At 36.2% G+C, this 22,109-nt stretch overlaps 3 protein-coding genes across 8 annotated transcripts in view; 1 reads left to right on the top strand and 2 right to left on the bottom strand.

Moving 5' to 3' along the window:
* Positions 1-22,109, bottom strand: part of DHRS7 (dehydrogenase/reductase 7) — a 977,513-nt gene that overhangs the window by 266,027 nt on the left and 689,377 nt on the right. The window lies entirely within an intron of this gene.
* LOC126958985 (peptidyl-prolyl cis-trans isomerase A-like) lies at positions 12,395-13,162 on the top strand. Its single transcript, XM_050797819.1, has one exon. The coding sequence runs from the start codon at positions 12,445-12,447 to the stop codon at positions 12,940-12,942; it is 498 nt and encodes a 165-aa protein (XP_050653776.1). The 5' UTR covers positions 12,395-12,444; the 3' UTR covers positions 12,943-13,162.
* The window catches only part of C7H14orf39 (chromosome 7 C14orf39 homolog), an 81,135-nt gene continuing 73,364 nt past the window's right edge, over positions 14,339-22,109 (bottom strand). For 5 of the 6 annotated variants that reach the window (XM_050797798.1, XM_050797792.1, XM_050797793.1 and 2 more), the window contains 2 exons: positions 20,449-20,506; positions 14,524-15,424 (listed from right to left, as the gene is read on the bottom strand). In XM_050797798.1, coding sequence (XP_050653755.1) covers positions 15,222-15,424; positions 20,449-20,506 — 261 coding nt within the window. In that variant the 3' untranslated portion in view covers positions 14,524-15,221. Of the gene's footprint in view, positions 15,425-20,448; positions 20,507-22,109 lie in introns of all 6 variants that reach the window. The other variant, XM_050797794.1, reaches the window with a different exon arrangement.

Here is a 22,109-nt window from a genome sequence, read left to right as displayed (position 1 = left end):
AACATAGCAAGACCCTGCCTGTACAAAGAAATAAAAATCAGGCAGGCGTGATGGCACCCACCTGTAGTCCTAGCTACTTGGGAACCTGAGGTGGGAGGATTGCTTGAGCCCAAGAGTTTGAGGTTACAGTGAGCTACAATTGTACCACTGTACTCTAGACTAGGCAACAGAGCAAGATCTTGTCTCTTTTTTTAAAAAAAGGAGGAATTTCTGTCATTTGTGCATTTTTGACAACATGGATAAACCCAGTGGACATTATGTTAAGTGAAGTAAGCCAGGCACAGAAAGACAAATACTGCATGATCTCACATATATGTGGAATCTAAAAAAGCCAAACTCATAGCACACGGTAAATGATAATTGCCAGGGACTGGGGCATGGGGAAATGGGAGATGTTGGTCAAAGGGTAGAGTTAGGCAGGATTAATACATTCTGGAGACCTAATGTACAGCTTGGTGACTATAGTTAATAATATTGTATTGTTGAAATATGCTAAAAGTGTAGACCTTAAATATTTTCACCATTTAGAAAAGCCAAACATGTGAGGTGATGGAGATGTTAGTTAGCTTGATTGTGGTAATCATTTCACAATGCATATGTATATCAGTACATCACATTGTGTATCAAAAATATATAAAATTTTTGTCAATTTTGCCTCAATAAAGCTGAAAAAATAAAAATTATTTTTAAAAATGTATTTCTTGTTTTATAGAGCATCTTATTCAGTCCCAGTCCACATTTCTTTAAGTTTTATGTTTATGTTTCCCTTAAAATTTGTATTTAGGCTGGGCGTGGTGGCTCATGCCTGTAATACCAGCACTTCAGGATGCTGGGATGGGAGGACCACCTGAGGTCAGGAGTTCGAAACCAGCCTGGCCAACATAGTGAAACCCCGTCTCTACTAAAAATACAAAAATTAGCTGGGTGTGGTGGCGGGTGCCTGTAGTCCCAGCCACTCAAGAGGCTGAGGCGGGAGAATTGCTTGAACCCGGGAGGTGGCAGTTGCAGTGGCCCAAGATCGTGCCATTGCACTCCAGCCTAGGAGACAAGAGTGAAACCTCTACTCAAAACAAACAAACAAGCAAACAAAAAATTGTATTTAACCTGGTTCAACAAAATAATATGTAGAATTATGAGATTAGTTCTTTTGGAAAGAAGGCAAATACTCCCTAACTCTGTCCCAAATATTTTATTCTCTAAACCTAAAGGAAAATTACCTTGTTGAATAGATAATTCAAGTGTGCTGACTATGTAAGAAAATAATGGTTAGAAAATGGGATGCCAGGAATGCAGCATATGTAATTATCCCAGATTTTATGGAATTTCCAATAATTTTCAAAAGCTATCTGTAAAAAAATACAAAAACTGAATAACAGCATAAAACAAAGAGAGCACACAAGCATGGACTATCGTTTTTCTCCTCAAACCCAAATCTGAAGACATCACAAAAGCTAGAAAAACTTTGAAGTATCTTTCAAACTAATATAAATACTATGAGAAACCATCACAGCTGAACAACTCTATTAGTCAGGGTTCTCCAGAGAAATAGAAGCAATTGGAAATAGATATAGATAATATAGATAGATAAAGAGATTTATTATAAGGAAATGGCTCAGGAGAGATAGTGGTACAGATTCAGTTTGAATCCAAACGCCTAAGAACTAGGAGGGCCAATGGTGTGAGTTCCAGTTCAGGTCCACGCCCGAAGGCAGAAGGCTAATGTCTCATCTTGAAGACAGTCAGGTGGAGAGAGGGAATTCACCGTTACTCAGTCTTTTTGCTCTGTCTAGGCCTTCAATGAATTGCATGAGGTCCAATCACATTGGAGAGGGCAATCTGTTTTCCTCAGTCTCCCAATTCAAATATTAATCTCATTCAGAAACACACACTTAGAATAATGAGTACCCCAAGGCCCAGTCAAGTTGACATAAAATTAACTATCACAGCACTGTTCTGGGGAGCCAGCATTGGGATAAGTTTTTAGGTGTGCCCTTTTATCTTACCCTGGCAGTGGCAGAAACATGTGTTTGGTGTGAAATGGCAGGGAAATATTAGGATCTGAAGAGCAACTGAGAAGTATAGGAATGTTAGCCAGCCCCTGAATATATCCTCTACCTCAACTCCCTTATACATCCTCTTTTCAAAAACAACTGTTAAAAATGTGTATACCTATTTGACTTAAAAAAATATGAACAAAAGGACTTGAATAGATGTTTCTCAAAAGAAGATATACAAATAGCCAACAAGTATATGAAAAAATGCTCAACATCCCTATTCATCAGGAAAATGCAAATTAAAAACAAAACGAGAGATCAGCTCATACCTGTTAGAATGGCTATTATCAAAAAAGATGAAAGATAAGTGTTTTGGGGGAGAAAAGAGAACTGTAGGTGGGAATGTTAATTAGTACAGCCATTATGAAAAACAGTATGAAGATTCCTCAGAAAATTAAAAATAGAACTACCATATGACCCAGCAATCACACTACTGGGTATACATCCAAAAAACAAGAAATGAGTATGTAGAAGAGATATGGCCACTTCCATGTTCATTGCAGCATTATTCACAAAAGCCAAGATATGGAATCAACCTAACTGTCCATTAAGAGATGAATAAAGAATATGTGATATATATATATTATATATTTATATTTATACATACAATAAATATTATTCAGCCTTAGAAGAGAATTCTGTCATTTGCAACAACATGAATGAACCTGGAGGATATTCTGTTAAGTGAAATAATTCAGGCACAGAAAGACAAATACTGCATGATCTCATTTATACATGGAATCTGAAAAAGTTTAACTCATAGAAGCAGACAGTAGATTGGAGGGGTGGGAGTTGGGGAGCTATTGGTAAAAGAATACAAAATTTTAGTTAGGAGAAATAAGTTCAAGAGATCTAGTGTATAACTTGATGACTATAGTTAGTAACAATGTATTTTATATTTGAAAACTGCAAAGAGTAGATTTTCAGCGTTCTAACCACAAAAAAGATAAGTGTGTGAAATAATGCATGTGCTAAACAGCTTGTTTTAGTGGTTCCACAATATATACATACTTCAAATATCATGTTGAACACCATAAATATATATAACTTTTATTTGTCAATTAAAATTAATTAAAACTGGCTGAAAAATTTATATCTAGTCAAACTTTTTAAAATACTTTTATTTACATATAATATTTATACATATTTATGGACTACATGTGATATCTTATTACATGCATACAATGTGTGATGATCAAGTCCATGTATTTATGGTATCATCTTGAATATTTATCATTTTTGTGTGTTAGGAACACATTTCAGGTCCTCTCTTCTAGCTTCTTTGAAATATATAATACATTGTTGCTAACTATAGTCACTCTACTCTGCTATTGATAATTGGGGCTTATTTCTTCTATCTATCTTTGTATCCACTAAATTAACCTCCCTTTATCCCCGACTCCTAACCTCCCTTTATCCCTGCCTCCTACCTACACACTCTTCCCAGCCTCTGATATCTACCATTCTATTCTCCATCTCCATGAGATCAATTTTTCTCATATATGAGTGAGAACATGCAGTATCTGTCTTTCCAGGCCTGGATTATTTCATTTAGCATAATAACCTCCTAGTTCCATCCATGTTACTGCAAATGACAGGATTTCATTCTTTTTTACAGCCAATTAGCATTCCATTATGTCTATATACCACATTTTATTTATCCATTTATGGACACTTAGCTTGATTCCATGTATTTGCCATTGTAAATAGTGCTGTGATAAACATTCTAGTGCAGGTGGATATACAAATTTTGATATACAAATTTCTTTTCCTTTGGATAAATACCCAATAGTGGGATTGCTGGATCATACGGCAGCTCTATTTTCAGTTTTTCGAGGAACTTCCATACTGTTTTCTGGATTTACTGTACTAATTCACATTCCCACCAAGAGTATATAAGAGTTAACTTTTCTCCACAACCTCACTGTAATTTTCTGTCTCTTTATAATAACCATTCTAACTGGAGTAAGATGATACGTCATTGTGGTTTTGATTTGCATTTCCCCGATGATAAGTTATGTTGAACACTTTTTTTCGTATATCTCTTGGCCCTTTGTATGTCTTCTTCAGAGAAATGTCTATTTGTGTGTGTCCTCAGCTCAATTTTTAATGGGAGTTTTTTTCCTGTTGAGTTCCTTGTATATCCTGGATATTAGTCCCTTGTCAGATGAATAGGTTGCAAATATTTTCTCTCATTCAACAGGTTGCCTCTTCACTCTGTTTACCATGCAGATGCTTTGGTTTCTTTTACCATGCAGATGCTTTTCAGCTTAATATAGTCTCATTTGTCTATTTTCAGGTTGGTTGCCTGTGCTTTTGAGGTTATAGCTACAAACTCTTTGTCTAGACCAACCTTCTCAAGTGTTTCCCCTGTTTTCTTGTAGTTTTACAGTTTTAGGTATTACATTGTCTTTAATCCATCTTGAGTTGATTTTTGCAAATGGTGACAAGTAGGGGCTCAGTTTCATTCTTTTGCATTCAGATATCCAATTTTCCCAGCATCATTTATTGAAGAGGGTGTTCTTTTCCCAGTGTATGTTCTTGACACCTTTGTCACAAATCAGTTGGGTGTAAATATGTGGATTTATTTCTGGGTTCTTTATTCTGTTTTGTTGGTCTATGTGTTTTTTTTTACACAAATACCATATTGTTTTTATTACTATAGCCTTGTAGCATATTTTGAATATAGTCATGAAGGCATATTGAAAATGAAGGAATGAAAGTGTCTCTATTTGTAAGCAACATGATTGCTTACATAGAAAATCCCAAAGATTCTACAAAAAAAGCTAGACCTCCTGAGTTCAGCATGATCACAGTTGGTATATAAAAATCAACTGTATTTCTATATACTGGTTAGGAATAATTGGCATTTAAAATAAAAAATATTGCATATTTATATAACATTCTGGAAAAGACAAAGCTACAGGAATAGAAAACAAATCTTTGGTTTCCAGGCTTTGGAAGTAGGGGAAGGGATTGACTACAAAATTCAATGCTAGGGAATTTGGGCTATGATGGAACTGTTCTGTATGGTGCTATGATGGTAGATACATGACACTATTTGTCAAAACCCATAGACCTGAACATCACAAAGTGTCGACAAAAAGAATCAAACTGTAAAATATTTGAACAGATTTATTCTGAGCAAATTATGAGTGATCAATGGCCTGTAACACAGCCCTCAGGAGATCCTTACAACATGTGCCCAAGGTGGTCAGGCCACAACTTGGTTTTATACATTCTAGGGAGACATAAGGCATCAATCAATACATGTAAGATGTACGTTGCTTTGGTCCAGAAAGGCGAGACAACTGGAAGCAGAGGCTGGGGTTGCTTCCAGGTTGTAGGCAGATTCAAAGATATTCTGATTGGCAATTGGATGAAAGAGTTATTATCAGTAGGATGTTTGGTTATATAAAGGTTGTGGAGACCAAAGTTTTATCATGAAGATAAAGCCTCCAGGTAGCAGGCTTCAGAGAGAATAGATTGTAAATGTTTCTTATCAGACTTTAAGAGCCTGTTCTCTCAGTAATTCCAAAAGGGAGGAGAGTATAATGAGTCTTGTCTGGCTCTCCCTTCCCATCATGGCCTAAATTAGTTTTTCAGGTTAATTTTGGAATGTCCTTGATGATAGGAAGGATCCGTTCAGATGAGTGGCAAGCTTAGAATTTTATTTTTGGTTTACAGAAGGAATTTTACTGTATACAATTTTTTAAACCAAGAAGTAATTCAGATAAACCCAAGATGGAATGTAGATGGCCACAAATGAATCTGTGTTATAAATAAATGACACAATCAAATGTAAGGGGGTATAGAAGATAGGAGCTAACTTAAGTAACTTTGGAAAATATTGCTGTAACTGGATAAAGAATACACACAAACACTATACCTTATGTAATAGGCTGAAAATGGCCCCCCAAAAGATTTCCATGACCTAATCCCTGGAATCTGTGATTGTTACCTATATGGGAAAAAATGGGGCTTTACGGATGCGGTTAAGTCAAAGATCTTGAAATGGGGAGATTATCTGAACTATCCATCCAGATAGACCCTAAATGCAATCACATTTACGATTATAAAAGGGAGGCAGTGGGAGAGATTTCATACACTGAGGGAAGGCCATGTGAAGGCAGGTCAAAGAGAAATTTGAAGATGCTGGCTATGGTGGCTAATTTTATGTCAATTTGGATATGCTATGGTACCCAGTTGTTTGGTGAAACACCATTCTAGATGTTGATGCAAAAGTATTTTTAGATATGATTAAGTTAGTAGACTTTGGGTAAAGCAGAACTCTCCATAATGTGGGTAGGCTGCATTCAATTAGTTGAAGGCCTTAGGAGCAAAGACTGAAGTTTCCTAAAGAGTGAATTTGACCTTGAGACTGCAACACAGAAACCCTGCCTGAGTTCCCAGCCTCCCTAGTCTGCTCTGTTGATATTGAACTCAACTGAAACATCAACTCTTACCTGAATTTCTAGCCTGCCAGCTTGTCCTACAGATTTCAGACTTGCCACCTCCACAATCTTAACAACCAATTCCTTAAAATAAATCTAGATGAATGGATGGATAGATTAGATAGATAGATAGATAGATAGATAGATAGATAGATAGATAGAGATAGACAGATAGATAGATGCTATTGGTTCTATTTCTCTGTCGAATTCTGACTAGCTTTGAAAATTGGAGTGATGTAGCTATAAGCCAAGAAATGCTAGCAGGCACCAAAAGCTTAAAGAAGAAAGGAATGGATCCTTCCCTAGAGGGTTGAAAGTATGATCCTGCTGACACCTGGATTTTTGACCTGTAACACCAATTTTGGATGCCCCGCCTCTGGAACTATGAAAGAATGAATTCCTATTGTTTCAACCCAAAAAGGCTATGGTAATTTGCTATAGCAGTCACAGAACACTAACATACCCTAGTTGATAAATTTGTTTATCACAGCATCTGGGTTACCAATTTAGAAAGAACTTTACACGTATACTAGGACTGAAAAAGAAAGCAAATAAATTGTAGTTAATGACAGCCAGGTTTCTCCTTGTCAGAGAAAGAAGTTACAAATAAACCAAAGGGGAATACTAGATGAACCTCTTGTTGCTAGAGTTATCAGCCTAAACTCGTGTTTTGTTTTCAGTAGTTAGATACACCGACAAACATGTATATAGATATAGTATACATACATATATTTCCTAGGTGTGTCTACTGACAGATCCTAGGTCTGTCCACTGAGAAGCAGTTATGTGCCAGGAACCACTGTCTGCTTATACATATACCTCTTGTGACAATAAATCAAGAGTCTTAACTGATTTTGGAGTATTACCCTTATATTCTTAGAATATCTTTTCTAATCATAGAGAAAAAATTCATTTAACAATATTAAAATAGATTTTTTGGACCTAAACAAAATTAAATATACAGTGGCTATTTTTCTTCTAAATTTAACAGAGAGCTCTGGGGCTAGACCCCTTATTTCTGAAATCTCACTGAATAGAAGTGGGAACAAACTCCTATTTTAAAGGTGATAGAATATTTGATTTGTCTCTAGGGGAATAATTCTCTTTTAAAAGTTATCTTTATAAGGCTATTTGATTACACAAAGTTATTTTTGTGATTTGTATTTGAAACATTGCATATGCCTCTACTAGTTGGATAAGCTATGATATTCAAACACAAACAACTCTGGTTCCTTTCTCCTTTTACCTTATGCTCAGATGGTGTTCAATCAAATGTATTTCTTTTAAACAAGATATATTTTTTCAATTTGAGATGTCAGCAGTGTGAAACCACAAGACAATCAGTTGTTATCACCTGGAACATATCACTACACACTTGGACCACTGCAATTGACTCCTAATTTGTTTATCCAACTCTAATTTCTCCTAACTGTGGCTGTATTGTAAGTTTAATTTTCCTAGTCATTTATTTTCTCTTGAAACTCTGACATTAAAATACAAGTTCTGTATTGGCCTCAGAAACCAAGTCAAAACATTTCAAGATCCTCTATAAATCAATCCTATCATATCTATCAGGGGAACCCCAATATTTCATGCAGGTTCTTTTCTATTTTCCATGACTGTCAGCCGGTCTGAGAAATAAAGGGAAAGAGTACAAAAGAGAGAAATTTTTTTTTTAATTTATTTATTATTATTATACTTTAAGTTGTAGGGTACATGTGCATAACGTGCCGGTTTGTTACATATGTATACTTGTGCCATGTTGGTGTGCTGCACCCATCAACTCGTCATTTACATCAGGTATAACTCCCAGTGCAATCCCTCCCCCCGCCCCCCTCCCCATGATAGGCCCCGGTGTGTGATGTTCCCCTTTCTGAGTCCAAGTGATCTCATTGTTCAGTTCCCACCTATGAGTGAGAACATGCGATGTTTGGTTTTCTGTTCTTGTGATAGTTTGCTAAGAATGATGGTTTCCAGCTGCATCCATGTCTCTACAAAGGACACAAACTCATCCTTTTTGATGGCTGCATAGTATTCCATGGTGTATATGTGCCACATTTTCTTAATCCAATCTGTCACTGATGGACATTTGGGTTGATTCCAAGTCTTTGCTATTGTGAATAGTGCTGCAATAAACATACGTGTGCATGTGTCTTTATAGCAGCATAATTTATAATCCTTTGGGTATATACCCAGTAATGGGATGGCTGGGTCATATGGTACATCTAGTTCTAGATCTTTGAGGAATCGCCATACTGTTTTCCATAATGGTTGAACTAGTTTACAATCCCACCAACAGTGTAAAAGTGTTCCTATTTCTCCACATCCTCTCTAGCACCTGTTGTTTCCTGACTTTTTAATGATCGCCATTCTAACTGGTGTGAGATGGTATCTCATTGTGGTTTTGATTTGCATTTCTCTGATGGTGAGTGATGATGAGCATTTTTTCATGTGTCTGTTGGCTGTATGAATGTCTTCTTTTGAGAAATGTCTGTTCATATCCTTTGCCCACTTTTTGATGGGGTTGTTTGTTTTTTTCTTGTAAATTTGTTTGAGTTCTTTGTAGGTTCTGGATATTAGTCCTTTGTCAGATGAGTAGATTGCAAAAATTTTCTCCCATTCTGTAGGTTGCCTGTTCACTCTGATGGTAGTTTCTTTTGCTGTGCAGAAGCTCTTTAGTTTAATGAGATCCCATTTGTCAATTTTGGCTTTTGCTGCCGTTGCTTTTGGTGTTTTAGACATGAAGTCTTTGCCCATGCCTATGTCCTGAATGGTACTACCTAGGTTTTCCTCTAGGATTTTTATGGTATTAGGTCTAACATTTAAGTCTCTAATCCATCTTGAATTAATTTTCATATAAGGAGTAAGGAAAGGATCCAGTTTCAGCTTTCTACTTATGGCTAGCCAATTTTCCCAGCACCATTTATTAAATAGGGAATCCTTTCCCCATTGCTTGTTTCTCTCAGGTTTGTCAAAGATCAGATGGCTGTAGATGTGTGGTATTATTTCTGAGGACTCTGTTCTGTTCCATTGGTCTATATCTCTGTTTTGGTACCAGTACCATGCTGTTTTGGTTACTGTAGCCTTGTAGTATAGTTTGAAGTCAGGTAGCGTGATGCCTCCAGCTTTGTTCTTTTGACTTAGGATTGTCTTGGAGATGCGGGCTCTTTTTTGGTTCCATATGAACTTTAAAGCAGTTTTTTCCAATTCTGTGAAGAAACTCATTGGTAGCTTGATGGGGATGGCATTGAATCTATAAATTACCTTGGGCAGTATGGCCATTTTCACTATATTGATTCTTCCTATCCATGAGCATGGTATGTTCTTCCATTTGTTTGTGTCCTCTTTTATTTCACTGAGCAGTGGTTTGTAGTTCTCCTTGAAGAGGTCCTTTACATCCCTTGTAAGTTGGATTCCTAGGTATTTTATTCTCTTTGAAGCAATTGTGAATGGAAGTTCATTCCTGATTTGGCTCTCTGTTTGTCTGTTACTGGTGTATAAGAATGCTTGTGATTTTTGCACATTAATTTTGTATCCTGAGACTTTGCTGAAGTTGCTTATCAGCTTAAGGAGATTTTGGGCTGAGACAATGGGGTTTTCTAAATATACAATCATGTCATCTGCAAACAGGGACAATTTGACTTCTTCTTTTCCTAACTGAATACCCTTGATTTCTTTCTCTTGCCTAATTGCCCTAGCCAGAACTTCCAACACTATGTTGAATAGGAGTGGTAAGAGAGGGCATCCCTGTCTTGTGCCAGTTTTCAAAGGGAATTTTTCCAGTTTTTGCCCATTCAGTATGATATTGGCTGTGGGTTTGTCATAAATAGCTCTTATTATTTTGAAGTACATTCCATCAATACCAAATTTATTGAGCGTTTTTAGCATGAAGGGCTGTTGAATTTTGTCAAAAGCCTTTTCTGCATCTATTGAGATAATCATGTGGTTCTTGTCTTTGGTTCTGTTTATATGCTGGATTATGTTTATTGATTTGCGAATGCTGAACCAGCCTTGCATCCCAGGGATGAAGCCCACTTGATCATGGTGGATAAGCTTTTTGATGTGCTGCTGAATCCGGTTTGCCAGTATTTTATTGAGGATTTTTGCATCGATGTTCATCAGGGATATTGGTCTAAAATTCTCTTTTTTTGTTGTGTCTCTGCCAGGCTTTGGTATCAGGATGATGTTGGCCTCATAAAATGAGTTAGGGAGTATTCCCTCTTTTTCTATTGATTGGAATAGTTTCAGAAGGAATGGTACCAACTCCTCCTTGTACCTCTGGTAGAATTCAGCTGTAAATCCATCTGGTCCTGGACTTTTTTTGGTTGGTAGGCTATTAATTATTGCCTCAATTTCAGAGCCTGCTATTGGTCTATTCAGGGATTCAACTTCTTCCTGGTTTAGTCTTGGAAGAGTGTAAGCGTCCAGGAAATTATCCATTTCTTCTAGATTTTCCAGTTTATTTGCGTAGAGGTGTTTATAGTATTCTCTGATGGTAGTTTGTATTTCTGTGGGGTCGGTGGTGATATCCCCTTTATCATTTTTAATTGTGTCGATTTGATTCTTCTCTCTTTTCCTCTTTATTAGTCTTGCTAGTGGTCTGTCAATTTTGTTGATCTTTTCAAAAAACCAACTCCTGGATTCATTGATTTTTTGGAGAGTAAAAAGAGAGAAATTTTAAGGCTGGGTGTCTGGGGGAGACATCACGTGTCGGCAGGTTCCGTGATGCCCTCCAAGCCACAAAACCAGCAAGTTTTTATTAGCCATTTTCAAAGGGGAGGGAGTATATGAATAGGGTGTGGGTCACAGAGATCACATGCTTCACAAGGTAACAAAATATCACAAGGCAAATGGTCAGGGCAAGGTCACAAGGTGAAGGCAAAATTAGCATTACTGATGAGGTTTCCTGTCCCGTTGTGCTTGTATTGTCATTGATAAACATTTTAACAGGGTTCAAGAGCAGAGAACCAGTCTGACTAGAATTCGTCAGGCTGGAATTTCCTAATCCTAGCAAGCGTGGGGGCACTGCAGGAGGCCAGGGCGTGTTTCATCCCTTATCTGCAACTGCATAAGGCAGATATTCCTAGGGTGACCATTTTAGAGCCCCCGCCCCGGGAATGCATTCTTTTCCCAGGGCTGTTAATTATTAACATTCCTTACTGGGAAAAGAATTAAGCGATATTTCTCTTACCCATTTTTGGTAATAGGAGAAATATGGTTCTGTCCTGCCCGGCCCACAGGCAGCCAGACTTTAAGGTTATCTCCCTTGTTCCCTGAAAATCACTGTTATCCTGTTCTTAAGGTGCCCAGATTTCATATTGTTCAAACACACACGCTTTATGAACAATTTGTGCAGTTAAAGCAATTATCACAGGGTCCTGAGGTGACATACATCCTCAGCTTAATAAGATGACAGGATTAAGAGATTAAAGACAGGCATAGGAAATCACAAGAATATTGACTGGGGAAGTGATAAATGTCCATGAAATCTTCACAATTTATGTTCAAAAATTGCAGTAAAGATGGTGTAAGAAATTATAAAAGTATTAATTTGGGGAACTAATACATGTCCATGAAATCTTCACAATTTATGTTCTGCCATGGCTTCAGCTGGTCCCTCCATTTGGGGTCCCTGACTTCCTGCAACACATATCTATTAAACTCAATTTCCTGATATTATTCTTCATTCCAGTTAGGTCTATTCTTTAATTTCCTCTACACATATTAATAGTAAATATGTGATTGCATTTTTCTTTTGATCATATTAGTCCCCTTATCTAGAAAGCTCTGTCTCCTTTACCAATTCAGTTAAATTCTATTAATTCAATAATTGTTTAATGCAATCCTACTAAAGACTAACAACTAGTTAGGTAATTAAAACACGAAAGGCTGGCTTTGCAGACGCTGCCGCCGAGGAAAGTCCTGTACTACTAGCCATGGTCAACCCTACCGTGTTCTTCGACATTGCCGTCGACGGCGAGCCTTTGGGCCGTGTCTCCTTCGAGCTGTTTGCAGACAAGGTTCCAAAGACAGCAGAAAATTTTCGTGCTCTGAGCACTGGAGAGAAAGGATTTGGTTATAAGGGTTCCTGCTTTCACAGAATTATTCCAGGGTTTATGTGTCAGGGTGGTGACTTCACACGCCATAATGGCACTGGTGGCAAGTCCATCTATGGGGAGAAATTTGAAGATGAGAACTTCATCCTAAAGCATACAGGTCCTGGCATCTTGTCCATGGCAAATGCTGGACCCAACACAAATGGTTCCCAGTTTTTCATCTGCACTGCCAAGACTGAGTGGTTGGATGGCAAGCATGTGGTCTTTGGCAAAGTGAAAGAAGGCATGAATATTGTGGAGGCCATGGAGCACTTTGGGTCCAGGAATGGCAAGACCAGCAAGAAGATCATCATTGCTGACTGTGGACAACTCGAATAAGTTTGACTTGTGTTTTATCTTAACCACCAGACCATTCCTTCTGTAGCTCAGGAGAGCACCCCTCCACCCCATTTGCTCGCAGTATCCTAGAATCTTTGTGCTCTCGCTGCAGTTCCCTTTGGGTTCCATGTTTTCCTTGTTCTCTCCCATGCCTAGCTGGATTGCAGAGTTAAGTTTATGATTATTAAATAAAAACTAAGTAACAAAAAAAAAAAAAAAACACGAAAGGCTAAAAAAGCATCAGTCTTACACTTGAAAATTTTACAATCTACATACCTATAAAGTCCTAATTCAATTCTACCTCTTTGGTGAATCCTTCCCAGGTTTTCCAGTCCATGATGACCTTTTTCCCCTCATTCTTAAAGCGCTTGGTCTCTTCTATAACAAAAGTCACATTATAATAATATAGTTATTATATTATTGTTTTAATAACATAGTTATATTATCGTTATAATATAGTTATTATAATGTGCTTTTGTTATTTCCCAAGTTTTGTCTACTGAATCAAGTTATAAGTTCCTTGAGTATAAGACCACATCTGTGTTCTAGTCTTTTATATGCTGTCAAAATGCCATGTGCACTGTAGATACTTTTAAAATACTTATTTCATATCACTTATTGATACATGATAAATATAACCATACTGATGTGCTAGACATTACTCTATTTAAAGTAAAAATAAATCATGGAATCACTGAATCATTCAAGGCTAAAACTAGTTTTGAATTTCTCAATAAACAAACAAATTATAACTTTTTCTCCTGTCTCATATATAGCCAATGTCTTTATTATATCAAAACTACCAATTAATTCAATCATAGAGTCAATAAGATAAATACCTGTTTAAAAAACAAAGAAAATCCAGCTTTTTAACTGAAATTTTCATCTTTTAAGCAGTTGTTGAAAGTTTGATGGTTCTTTTTTAACAGAGTCTAAAATTTTCTTGAAGTCTATCATTAGTTAGATGGAGATCCTTTTTAAGTCTTTGAGACAGCTTAATGTAATACAACTGTGATAATTTGTAGATACCCTGAAGAAGCAGTATAGACCCTTACCCAAAATTTGATCTGCATATTGAAACTGATGATACCACACATCCCAATAGGGTATTAAAAGATTTTTCTAGTCATATATTAAGGCCTTCTAGGGAGAGCTGGGCAGGCCTCCTAAGCTGAACTGAAAAATAGCTTGAGAAGTAGGGAAAGAAGATTGGCTTTCAGTTTTTATGGTAGTTAGGGGGTGGGGCTGGGTGGGGGCTCCCATATGTGGTTTGAACTTCCTACTGGCACCAAAGGAAGAAGCAACCAGGCTTTCTGATCAACTTGACCAGATGTGGGGTAGAAAGAGAAAAGAAGGGGTTAGGTTTAAAAACTCATCAACAGTCACATCAAAATAAGGAGTCAAACTCCTTAGTACTTGGTAACTCAATATAGCTAATTTACAAAGCACAAAATACAATGATATTGAGCAAAATGTTTACAGAAGTTCATCAAATGTTAAATGTCTTTATGTAAGCTATATAACTAATTGAAAAATACTGAACACAAAACATAAAGATGAAATTGTTTTTTATTGACGGAGACAAAATTTTAAATGTTCCTCAAAAAATATTTAAGCAAAAAACATTAACAGGATCACCACTGATACAACAATCCAATTTTCAGAAATTACTCTTGCCCTTCACATTTAATTTTTATCCATTGAAGGCATTAGCATGACTCATAAAATTAGAATTGTACCATGTGTTATATTAGAAGAAAATAACACAGATTTTGTTATTAACATAAATTATTTGAAATTATTATTATAGTACCACTCTGTATACTACATAGTGAAGCAGAAGTGAATCCCAATAATTTTAAAAGAAATTCTTAGTAGCTACAGTACACTTCAGCACTAACTCTGGAGTTACTACTGCAGTTCTTGTTCTTATCAAAGTACCAACAATACTACCAGAAAAAACCTTAGGTTCCAAGGAGAAGCAGGCTTAATATTTAAAATAAAGAGTAATGAAAAAAGCCTCAAATTCTATTAAGATTAATAAAAGTTCTACCTGAACATGGCTCACAAAATCCAAACCAAAATAAATGATTAGTTAATAGCACACACAAAACCCAAAATATTCAGTACTTCAATATTTCAATAAATATAATCAAACAATGTAAACATTACTGCTTTAATCAACAAAATAAAGCAGTCTTCATGTTTTAAGCAATAATGTAAATTTATGCCCTCATGAATACAGAACAGTAAAATAATTCAAGGAATTAATGACTAGCTCAAAAAAAGGTAAACTGTGTTGTATTTTGTGAGGAAGATGAAAAACCTTTTAAAGAAGAAGAAGGTATTGAATTTTGACCCTGTCCAAATGAAAATGGAAAACTAAAATCATCTTTTCCAGTTCCAAATGTATGAGTTGAAGTGTCTGATGGAAAAGAAAATGTAAAGCCATCTTCTCCTTCTGGCTTCTCAAATAAGTTTCCTAAGGAAGATAAACATTACAATGTCATGCTCTTCATCTTATATAAAATTTTTATAACCTACTGAATTATAGCATACTGCATACAATAAATATGGTAACAATCATTCTTCTATTTAGCAGGTATTTAACTGTATTCCTCTTAAGTGCAAGGCATTGTCCTTGGTACTATGAAGATTAAAACAGACTCAAACTTAAACCCTATTTTCAAGTAATTTGAACTCTAGTATATAAAGAACTAGTATAAAAAGTAAAAAGTGGAATAAAACACCTCAAATGAAGAGAATGATACAGAGGCACAGAAAAAGACATGCAAAGGATGCATTAGAGTAACAGAAATCTAGTCAGCTTAGCAGGAGCAGTGAGAAATAATAAAGATGTATTAAGCGGAAATTAATGAAGATGAGCTTGGAAAGATTGCTGAATGCCCCACTATGGAATCTGGACTTTATTTAGTAGATAACAAGAATTCATTGAAGATTTTCAAGCAGAGATATGACATGATTTGAACTGCTGTGTAAGTATTATTCAGGAGAGAATAGGTATAAAGGCTGGAACAAGAGAGTCTAGAAGTGGGACTAACCAAAATAAAATAAAAGTCCATTGTCCAGTAAAGACGTAATGAAAGGCTGACCTTATCTATAATCATAGCGATGGTAATGGAGGAAAAAATGCTGAATCTGAGAGATACTGTATAAGTTAAACTTATTCAACTATTATTTATTGAGTCACTACAATATACTGTCCATGGCATTGTTCAAGGAAACTGACAGAACATTAAAAAGAGTTCCAAAAGGAATTTTTAAAATAAGCTTTAAATGTAGCTCTGGTTGATGAAGCCCAGAATTGCCATTAAGGAAAAATACTGTTCTTAATTTATTATATTACTTATTAATAAAATTATAAATATACAAATATATTTTCAACATCCTAACTCTTAAAATTATTAAATAATTTTGAATCTACAGTAATCAAATATGTACTTGAAACAAGTCTTTTAAAATATCTATTTTTATATAGAATTAATCAAATAGCATATTAAGCAAAATAATTTACTTTGCATCACTTTGAATGTTTCATATATTTTTTAAACTTTCATATATTTAATAACTTTATTTTTATTTTTAAACATCTCAGTTATTTCACCCTAAATAGAACCAAACCAACCAGCAATAAGATGGGTGGATAGATGGATGGATGGACAGACAGATGGATAGATGGACAGACTGACTACCAGATACTTGTGTTCTTCCCTTCTCCCTTTCTCACTTTATTTTTTTTGACTATGTGTATTTCTCAGTACACATCCATATGACTTAAAGAAAAATAGGTATAATGGAAACACAGATCCAAAAAGAACTAAAATCTTGAATTTCCTTTTGAATAAATGAATTTGATTTTGTTTTTAATTTCACAAGAAGTTCATATGAAGTCTTCATAAAACTCATATGATCACTGTAAATAAAAGAACACATTACTGTGCAAGGCAGCATTATAGGTGCTGTGGGGAATTCAAAGGTACATTTAAAAATCCCTGCCCTCAAAAAACCTGTGATCTAGAGAAGACTTTGTATCTATTTATAAATAATGATGGTAGAATGCTAAAAAGTATAAAAAAGAAGAGATATTCAGAAAAGAGAGGGAGAGATCTTTTTGAAAAAGAAGGTTGAGGGGATAAATAAAAGGTATTATGGAAAAGAATTCTATCTTGAAAGATAGAGATACAAGCTGAGGACTGCAAGCAGTAAAAAGCAGGTAAGAAATTGTGGGCATACTTGAGACACACTGAGTTCCAGAGTCTGGTCAAAGCGCAGGTTACTCTTATAAGATAAAAGGCTTAAGAGGTATGTTGGGGGATGAATAGAGATTGGTTAATGAGTATAAAAATCAGTTAGATGAAAGGAATAAGTTCTAGTATGGAATTTAAGAATAAGTTCTAGAGTAGTAGTATGGTTTACAAGGATCTATAGTATATTTTGACATAGCTAGAAGAGAAGATTTGGAATGTTCCCCACACAAAGAAATGATAAATGTCTGAGGTGATGGATATTCCAATTACCTTGATTTGATCATTACACATTGTATGCAGGTATGAAAATATCACATGGACCCCATAAATATGTACAACTATATACCAATAAAAAACAAAACAGGTAGTTGGAGCTAAATTAGAAAAGTAGAAGCATAATTTGATAGTCAATGGGGGAGTCACTTGAAGGTATCTGATTAGGGCAGTGACGATATGGCCAACATTATGGGCACTGAAGGTTAATTAAGTAAGCTGTGATCTATACGTAAGCTGAAAAACGGAAAACACCAATTAGGATGTTATTGTAACAGTCCAAGTGAATAGTAAGACTCTGAAATATAATGGTTTCCATGAAAATAGAAATAAAAATAAATATTTAAGAGAGAGAACTGACAGAACTTGATGAATAGTTGAATGTAGTCACAGTCACAGAGAGAAGTTAAAATTGTTACTATGCTCCAAACATTAAAAGCTAGAATAATGGAGATACCATCAGGGACATCAGAAGGAGAACAAGTTTGATTTCAGCTACACTGAGTTTTTAATGTCAAAAGATGTCTGAAGACATTTAAACTGTACAATCAGAAATAAGGTCCTAGAGTTTAGAAGTTAGTGCAGCAAGATATAAATTTGGTCATTATCTGTATGTAGTATATTTGAAAACACTGAAGTGAATGAGTGTCAAATGAATGAGAGTGTCAAAAAAGAGGATGTGGGTTGCACACGGTGGCTCACACCTGTGATCCCAGCACTTTGGGAGGTGGAGGTGGGTGGATCGCCTGAGGTCAGGAATTTGAGACCAGCCTGGCCAACATAGTGAAACCCCGTCTCCACCAAAAATACAAAAAATTTGCTGGGCATGGTGGTGGGTGCCTGTAATCCCAGCTACTCGGGAGGCTGAGGCAGGAGAATCGCTTGAACCCAGGAGGTGGAGGTTGCTGTGAGCCGAGATCGTGCCATTGCACTCCAGCCTGGGCAACAAGAGTGAAACTCTGTCTCAAAAAAGAGGATGTAAATAGATTTAAATTTTTAGGTGGTAGACATTTAATAAATACAATTGGTAGATTCATTCTGATCTCATAGCATTAAATACCATTTATAAAAATTCCAAAATCTGTGTCTCCATCTCACTGAATTCCAAATTCACATGTACAATTTCCTACTTTACTTTCACTTAGATATCTAATAAATAGGCTTTTCAATTAAAACACTTCCTAAATGAAACCCCTGGCTCCTCAATCTCAAATTACTCTTACAGCCTTCCATATTTCTATAAATGGCAACTCCATTCCAAGTTATTCATGTCAAAACCACGGCACAATCCTTGTTTCTCTCTCTCAATCCTTATATCCAGTCCATAAGCAAATTCTTCCAGCTCTATCTTCAGAACACTTTGTAACCAAAATCTGACATCTTCTCACCACTTCTACTACTACTCATCAGTTCTCACTTTGTGTCATTTTATAGCTTCCTGACCTTTCCCTGCTTTTGCCCTTGTTTCCATAGCCTGTTCTCCACATAGCAGCCAGAATAACCCTTTTAAAACCTGTCAGATCACTTCAGTCCTTTACTTAAAACCTTCCAGAGGCTTTCCATCTCACTCAGAAAAAAACCCCCAAAGTCCTTAATGATCTACAGGTCCCACATGATTTGCTCTATCCACTCTTGGATTTAATCTCCCACCAGTCTCTCCTTCCTTATTCCACAAAGCATACCAATTTAACTAATTTTCAGTGAACATACTGGGTATGTTCCCATTTCAAGACTTTTTTGCCCTTTGCTTGGAACACTTTTCCCAGTAGCTTGTATCTGCACCTCCTTCTGCTCAATGTTGACTTTTAGTGATGCCTTTCCTGACTCCCTTGCAATACAGCAATCACTTTCCCAATCCAAGTATTCCCCATTTCCCTTACTATACATTACTTTGCTGCATAGTGTTTATCACCAATAATAAGTAAAGCGTTAACATCAAGCCTGGGCAGATTCAAGCCCACCTGGAAAAATGAACTTGAAGCCTGACTTCCCACAGCACTGTTTTCACAGAATTAAGGTAAACATAGAATGTTTTATCTATCTAGTCTGCTGTGTGAGACTGCACCTGAATTAGAGGAGCTATGAGTTAGCATACAGGCCTTGGGCGTCATGACTAGAAAAGTATAAAAGACTGGTGTGAAATTGAAGTTACATCTCTCTTGTGTCAAGGTGACCTACATGAAATATGCCTTTTGTCCACAGCAGCCTGACATGTTCCTTGGGTGGCAGTGGCAAAAGAAGGTGTATTACTTGGGTAGTTGGTGATCCTTTCAATGAAACAAGGATGCTGTACCTACCATTATCTCTTATCTTGTATCATTCTATAACATAAAGGTAATATTAGATTAAAAATCATAATATGTGAGTCTGACTATTCAAGTCCATAACAATTGTTGTTTAGTGTACTATCTGATAAATTATACATTGATTTATTTGTCTATTTTCAGTTTCTCACACTAGAACATAAACCATATGAAAATTTTTCATCCTTGTCCACTGTTCTGTCACCAGAGCCCAAAAGCATACCTGATACAAAAAATATAATACACATACACATTTATATTCATATGTTGAATGAATTAATCAATCAAAGGAAAAATAAAGAAAGAATATCCAATTAAAAGTATCAAAGAGAGAAAAGGAAATCCAAAAATTACAGAAAAACGATGGAAATAATCAACTATATCGAATGTTGCAAACAGTCTTAATATGATAATAAATACAAGATACCCATAATGTTTGATAATTGGGAGGTCAATAACCTTGGAGAAAGTAAGTTTTAATAGAGTAGTGAGAAAAGCAAATTGCTTTAAAAAAAGAAAGAAAATAATATCAGTGAGTAGTGCAGAAGTAACAGTAATTTCTAAAGAATAAATTGAGCACCTAAGAAAATAAGTTAGAGAAACTAAACACTATACTAACGAGTTAACATGTTTTTAAATGTAGCAAACTTCAAACAACTTACCAATCTCTTGCTCTGATGACAGAGGATTTAGATTTCTTGCAGAATAATGTTCATTAAACTGGAAAATAATTTTCATTACATATTACTTGTGAAATCAGTATATACAGTATACATATTTGAATCTAAAGCCTAGTTCTTCTAATACACAGAATTGAAGTAGACATATGGTACCTTTATATAGCACACTCTTATACTTAAAAAGATCTATCTTCAAAACCTGTCATTTATTTATATTAAAATAAGGTCTGTTGATTTGATTCAGGCAAAATACACTGTACTAAAGATAGCTCTTACTTTAGAATTTAATATGATCTTTTGCTTTATCCTGAAAGCTTTTAACAAATCAGGTTCTTGGTTTGGTTTTGTTTTGTTTTTTGCCTAGAAAAGTAACAGAAAGTGGATAGCTTCACGTCAGTTCAGATCAAGTTTTGCTGCCAAAAGTCTATTTTCTCAGTAAACAGGCTTTTTAAAAAAATGAGATCATGACAGCATTGTTTTCTGTGCACTCTTTTCCTCTTCACATTGCATCATGAGCTTTTGTCCATGTCATTATTCTTCTAAAATCTGACTCTTTTCATGGCTCGATAATATTCCTCCAAATAGACAAACCAGACAGTTTCAACCATCCTTTTATACTGGACATGTAAGTTGTCCCAACTTTGTTTCTTATATAAAAGTCACACCTGAATGAACACTGTTATGCACATTTATTTTTCTTTGACAGTTAATAAGGAAATCTGTTTTCTCATAGATTTTATAAGCCACTTGAATTTCTTTTTCAGTGAAGTATCTATTTGTCAAATGGACTTTGCTCATTTTTCTATTGAGAAAGTAATTTTTTTACTTATTGGTACATATAAGCACTTTATATTCTAGAGATGTTAATTAATTCTTTGCAATCTTATTGCAAACATTTTACATCTTTGTCATTTTGCCCTTAAAATTTTTTAACATATAGAAGTTTAGATTTGGAGGTTGCCTCCAAGATGGCCAAATAGGAACAGCTCCAGTCTGCAGCTCCCAGCGAGATTGACGCAGAAGACAGGTGATTTCTGCATTTCCAACTGAGGTATCTGGTTCATCTCAATGGGACTGGTTGGACAGTGGGTGCAGCCCACAGTTGGCAAGCCAAAGCAGCGCGGGGCATCCCCTCACCTGTGAAGGGCATGGGGTTGAGGGATTTCCCTTTCCTAGCCAAGGGAGGCTGTGACAGACTGTACCTGGAAAATACTGCACTTCGCCCAAGGTCTTAGCAACCAGCACACCAGGAGATTCCCTCCTGTGCCTGGCTCGGCAGGTGCCATGCCCATGGAGCCATGCTCACTGCTAGCACAACAGTCTGAAATCGACCTGCAAGGCTGCAGCCTGGCAGGGGGAGGGGCATCCACCATTGCTGAGGCTTGAGTAGGTAAACAAAGCATCCAGGAAGCTTAAACTGGCAGAGCCCACCACAGCTCAGCAAGACCTACTGCCTCTATATGTTCAACCTCTGTGGGCAGGGCACAGCTGAACAAAAGGCACCAGAAAACTTCTACAGACCTAAACATCCCTGTCTGACAGCTCTGAAGACAGCAGTGGTTCTCCCAGCATGGCGTTCGAGTTCAGAGAATGGACAGACTGCCTCCTTAAGTGGGTCCCTGACCCCCATGTAGCCTGACTGG

This window comes from Macaca thibetana, chromosome 7 (genome assembly GCF_024542745.1).
Source record: "Macaca thibetana thibetana isolate TM-01 chromosome 7, ASM2454274v1, whole genome shotgun sequence".
Classification (NCBI taxonomy): domain Eukaryota; kingdom Metazoa; phylum Chordata; class Mammalia; order Primates; family Cercopithecidae; genus Macaca; species Macaca thibetana.
This window is presented reverse-complemented; position numbering and strand designations above follow the sequence as displayed.